Genomic DNA, 6,017 nt, shown 5'->3' on the forward strand with positions numbered 1-6,017 from the left:
GCATACATATAAATGTGTGCGCGTGTGTATGTGTGTGTATATTAGATAAATGTATGTATTCACACTTATATGTGTGTGTGTGCATGTAATCACACATGCATGTATGTATATATATATATATATATATAAGTGTGTGCGCGCGCGTGTGTTCTTGCCGTGAGCGCCTGTATATCGCAATATAAAAATTGAAAAATACGTTAAAAAGCTACCAACTAGAAGCGCTAATCCTATACAAAAATATAAACTTGTTACCAGCTCAAATATACTTCAGACCTGTTCGAACCCGCAAGGAAGCTATTCACTGCATTTTATCGTGGTGACCTTTTCATACCTCTTCATATCTTTTTGTCTACAGTGAGAATTGTTATTCGTGACAAAGGCTTTCTTACGGATTCGAACATGTCTCAAATATATTTGAACTGGTAACAAGTTCATTGTTAGAAAGATATATTTTACATGGTTTAAGCATTTCCTGGTGAAGAAACCAATACTCTGGAAAGAGTGTTGTTGTTGGCACTCCGTCGCTTACGACGACGATGGTTCCAGTTGATCCGATCAACGGAACAGCCTGCTCGTGAAATTAACGTGCAAGTGGTTGAGCACTCCACAAACACGTGTACCCTTAACGTAGTTCTCGGGGATATTCAGCGTGACACAGTGTGACAAGGCTGGCCCTTTGAAATACGGGTCAACAGAAACAGGAAGAAAGAGTGAGAGAAAGTTGTGGTGAAAGAGTACAGCAGGGTTCGCCACCATCCCCTGCCGGAGCTTCGTGGAGCTTTTAGGTGTTTTCGCTCAATAAACACTCACAACACCCGGTCTGGGAATCGAAACCGCAATCCTATGACCGCGAGTTCGCTGCCCTAACCACTGGGCCATTGCGCCTCCACTCTGGAAAGAGTAGATAGCTATGTTTATGATAGTACAGGGATGGCCAAAAGTCACCTGACAGTAAATCAAACCTATTTAAGTCCAAGATATTTTATGTTTAACAACTGAATGAATTTAATAAAAGCATCTAAATATGAAACATCATGAAAATTGTTCAAACTGAAGTCCTTCTTGAGTGCTACCATTTTTCCAAATGAATAAATAAAATTGAATATTAAGCATTTATAGAATTTTAATTTACTGTCGGGTGACTTTTGGCCAACCCTGTTAGACATTTTACAGGCAAGTCATAGTTTCGCTGATAGAGCGAGCTAGAGAAGAAAAAGGGAGAAAGAGAGAGAGAGAGAAAGAGAAAGAGAGTGAGAGAGCGGAGAGTTTTCGTACACAAACGTGTGTATGTGTAGGCGTCTTTGTTCATGTGACCTTTCATAATACCCAGTAACTAAATAAAAAATATCTTTTGGTGAGTCGATGAGGAAACCTCTACAAGATGGCGCTCGAGTGGCCAAATCTTGCCGAAACTAAACCTCATTGTCTTAAAAAAGGGAATGACATATTGGATAACGACCGAAAATGATAGTTCTCTTTTATTTTCGCTACTACTTCCTAGAGCCTGCTCTGAACATGTTTGTCATCTAATAATTTTCTGCTTGCAAAAATTTAGGTTGAATGTTACTTGAATATCAATATTGCTTTCAAATTTTGGTACAAGGCCAGCAATTTCAGGGTTAGGAGTAAGCCGATTACATCGACTCCAGTGCTCAACTGGCAATTATCTGATCGATTACGAAAGGACGAAAGGTAAAGTCGGCCTCGGCGGAAGAATTTGAACTCAGAATATAAAGACGGACGAAATACCGCTAAGCTAACGATTCTATCAGCTCGTTGCCTTACTTGAATATCAATATTACCAGTGTCATTAAGGCGGTGAGCTGGCAGAATTGCTAGTACGCCTGGCGTCTTTACGTTCTGAGTTCAAATTCCACAGGGTCGACTTTGCCTCTCATCTCTTTCCTGGTCGATAAAATAAGTACCAGTTGAGCACTGGGGTCGAGGTAATCGATTTATTCCCTTCCCCTCCGAAATTGCTGGACTTGTGCTAAAATTTGAAACCAATGTTACCAACGTTAACTAAGCTATACTGCTATGTCTCGGGCACCAGTCGTTTTATGGGTACCGTCTCTCTTCCTCATACTAATTAATAAAATATAAGATAGAGAACACACACATATGCACATAATCTTGAGGGTATATTCGTACTTCCTTACGAACCTTCTCTGCTGTAATGTATGTGAGTGCATATTTATATGCTTCTATACAGAAATGGAACAAAACTTCGATAGAAAATACATAGATATATTTCATTTTCAACATTACAGATATTGTTATAACCATTAATATCCTAATATTATTAATGTTCATCTTTTCTTTCACAAATGTGGTTAATTTCTTTTAAAACTGGTATCTTACCGGTAATCTAAATGATTTTTCTATTTGTGTTGCTTTCCTCGATAGATATTGCGCACTCGATTCATTTAGATGTTAAGCCTCATTGCTTCTGAGTCTTTGAGTGCTTCTTGTGCAAACGACAAAATTTGAATTCTTCGAAAGCATCTTTTCATTTGATTTTGATATTTCCGTGGAATTTCTATCACTATTTGTTAAACTTTGTTGACTTCTTAATGCGTAAAACGGTTTGCTTCTCTCTATCTTTGGAACAGAACTTCTTGTTACCGAAAATTTCTTTACTACATCGATATTCTGAGAGCGAAAATCGTTGAATGTCTCATTGTTAGTTTTCTTCGAATTCGTTTTGAGATTGATGTATTTTTTTCTCGTTAAACTAGTGATTTTGACTCGTTGTTTCCTACGTTTCCATAATTTCAAAATTCGACAGCAATGACGCAAAATACCCACAAGACTAACAAAAAAGAAGAAAATTGTACAGCTATTCAATGTTAACATTTTTTGATTAACTTCTAACAGGAATTTCCAGAGGCTTATTATGGCAAAACACAACAATATAACAATCAACCATAAATCGCATTTGAATTGTTGTTTCTCTTCAGTTGTACCAGGATTTCTAATAAATTCCATAAACGATACAGAACGTCGCCGAAGAATATATTTAAAGCCACATATTTCACACTTTTGGGCACTGGAATAGATCAGCCAACGTTCCAGACAAGACACATGTACTTGTCCTACTGAACCGATGCAGTAACAAGGAGAGATAAGTCTCTTGTTAGGTTTGCCGACTTCAAGACATATGCGACAAAAAGAGGTACTGTTATAAAGCCATTTACTGGTCGCATCAGTCTTACAACTTTGTTTGGTGAAAGACCTTTCTGCATCTTTCATTTTCGAGAAGATAATGTGAAATATAAATTCGATATAATATGAGTATATGTTGAGCTCTGATTAAAAATGTACATGAGGTTAACTACTTGGTGATCAAAATGCATTTGAGAGCGGTTAATAACAGACATCTAATATCGAGTATTTCGTAACGTCAATAGCAGCTTATTGTTTATTGTGACGTCGCTAACGAAAAATTATGTTAATCACAGCATGTAATATAAACATGAAGGTATATTTACTACTATCTGAATAATCGTGGTTTATGATTTATATGTGAGAGGATGAACAAAATACATGTACACAAAATGTCTATGTATAAATATTTAGGAATATGAATTTGTTTACAGAATCTTGTATAATCTAATCTGATTTCAGATGCAAATAGAACATCTTTCTATCAGTCTGTCTGTCTGTCCGTCCGTCCGTCCGTTCGTCTGTATCTCTTTGTCTATTTCTATGTGTGTGTGCGCGCGCGCGTCCGTGTCTGTGTCTATGTGCGCGTGGGTATGCGTACGTGTGTATTTTTGCGTATTGTATATGGTATGTATTGTATTGAAACACGACTATATTTTCTGTTTTCGTATGAGTTTCTTACATTTCGTTTGAAACAGTAAAGGTCCCTAATAGATTGTCGCAGTGTCGTATTCAGAATGTGGACTGTTATTGACGCATGTAACTGATTCTTTTATGCTAGGTTTAAGTGTAGATTTATCGCCAGAATATTTTGATACTCTCTCACAGGAATTTATAAATTTAATCGTAAAGGTATTCGTCAAGAGTCACAGTGAGGTTAATAATGATGGATTTCAGAGTTTCAAAGTTCCAAAAGACCTGCGAAATGTTTATAAGAAAATACGCTGAAGAAAAGAAAGAAAAAAGAGAGAAATAAAACTAAAATGTGTCTGAAATATTTTCTGGACCTAAAAGGAAAAGCTAGTGTGCAAAATGCTGTCGTAGCTATGCTCAAGATGTGTTTTTACTAGGACAGATCCTCGGTTATAGTAAGGGCGACTGTTGGAGCTCTAGTTATGCCACTGTTGGGGTGACTGTTGGAGTGACTGTTGGAATAAATGCAGGTTCGGCGTGTGATGTCTCGCTAGAGTATGGATAATGCATGGTAGCAATGACGGTTCGTATTATGTCTCTGAGTGGGTGTTGATGGATGTGGCGGCAAGGACGTCATGCATGTTTAAAATGAAGAGAATGGGAGGCAGAACAGAACCCTGGAGAACACCAGAATTAATTGAGAATAGGCAGAAAGAAATCTGTCAACACAATGCTGCTTGGTAACCGATAAAAAAAAGAACGTTTAAAATTTTAATAAATGAACTTTATAGCCGATGTTTCGTTTGTAGAAAGCCATTGGTACAACCATAACAGTAAATGTTACAAAATATGGCTGGAAAATCTGGTGGGGTAGTACTCTAGCTATTTCTCAATTTCTTCCCTGGTTTGTCGAATTCAATTCTTTTAAATTTTACATTTTTCATTATATTTCTCATTCGAGGTCATCATTCGAGGTCATCATTCGAGGTCGTCATTTGAGACCACTCACACTCTTCTGCAATGCTGTCGCAATCAGACAGTCATCTTCACTGAGATGTCGTTTGATAGAGTTAATATAAAGGGTTCTTTTTCGGCAGTCCTTTTCGAAAGCATCTGCATTTCAGAACCTCGTAGAGATAGAAAGAGAGAGGGGGGGGGAGTATTTTCTGTCTAGTAAATTCACTTGCAAGACATTGATTGGTCATCCTCGGACTATAGTAGAAGATATTTACCCAAGGTTGTGCGCAGGGAGACTAAACCCGAAACCACGTAGTTTAGAAGCAAACTACTTGACCATACAGCCACGTTATCTTTTATCTTTTACCTCTTCCAATCATTAGACTGCGGTCATGCTGGTGCAGCGTCTTCAAGAATTTTTAGTCGAAAGAATCGACCCCAACACTTCATTATTTTGTTAAGCCTGGTGTTTATTCTATCGGGCTGTTTTGCCGAACCGCTAGATTACGGGGACATAAACACATCATCACCGGTTGTCAAACGGTGGCGGGGGCAAATACATACACAAAGATACACACACACGCACACACACACACACACACACACACACACATACACACACGCACATGCACGCATGTATGTATGTATGTATGTATGTATGTATGTATGTATGCATGTATGTATAAGTCGCAACCGGGTGCTATTCCGTTTCTGCCAATTTTCTACAGAGAAGCATAAGGTAAAACTAAAAACTAAAAATAAATAAATAAATAAAACCAAAATAAATACAAAAATATAAAGGTCAATTTATAGGAGAGTAAACAGCATTTCATAAGATATTAAATATCTTCATATCTTTCGCTTGCTTGACCCGACTATCCTTTCTGCTTAAATCCTCTCCTGCAACATCTGTATCCGATCAAACATTGCATGCCCACATCAATATTTTAGCGGCTCCCATCTAACACGTAAACAAATAAATTACATGGGAGTTTTAATCGCCATTTGACTTCATTTGACATTGCCACTCTCTCCTGAAACTTTGACACTATGTCGGCATTAAGTTGTTATGAGATTTCAAGCGCACTTTATTTATTTTTCATTGATATCCCCCACTTACCAATAACTAAATGATAATACGAAAAACAAAAAAAAAAAAAACAATAGGGTTAGAAAGAGTGATATAGAGAGATAGGCATATATTTAGAGAGAGAGAGATACACATATAAGCACACACTCATATGCATACGCATATCTAGATA

General features: G+C 37.4%; 1 protein-coding gene across 1 annotated transcript; it reads right to left on the reverse strand.

Annotated features, from left to right (window-relative positions):
• Positions 1–2,231: 2,231 nt before the first annotated feature.
• Positions 2,232–3,424, reverse strand: LOC106867228 (E3 ubiquitin-protein ligase MARCHF2). Its single transcript, XM_014912040.2, has one exon. It carries the CDS (start codon positions 3,250–3,252, stop codon positions 2,434–2,436), a length of 819 nt encoding a protein of 272 aa, XP_014767526.1. The 5' UTR covers positions 3,253–3,424; the 3' UTR covers positions 2,232–2,433.
• Between the last annotated feature and the right edge of the window lie 2,593 nt (positions 3,425–6,017).

Source organism: Octopus bimaculoides, chromosome 1 (genome assembly GCF_001194135.2).
Source record: "Octopus bimaculoides isolate UCB-OBI-ISO-001 chromosome 1, ASM119413v2, whole genome shotgun sequence".
NCBI classification, from domain to species: Eukaryota; Metazoa; Mollusca; class Cephalopoda; order Octopoda; family Octopodidae; genus Octopus; species Octopus bimaculoides.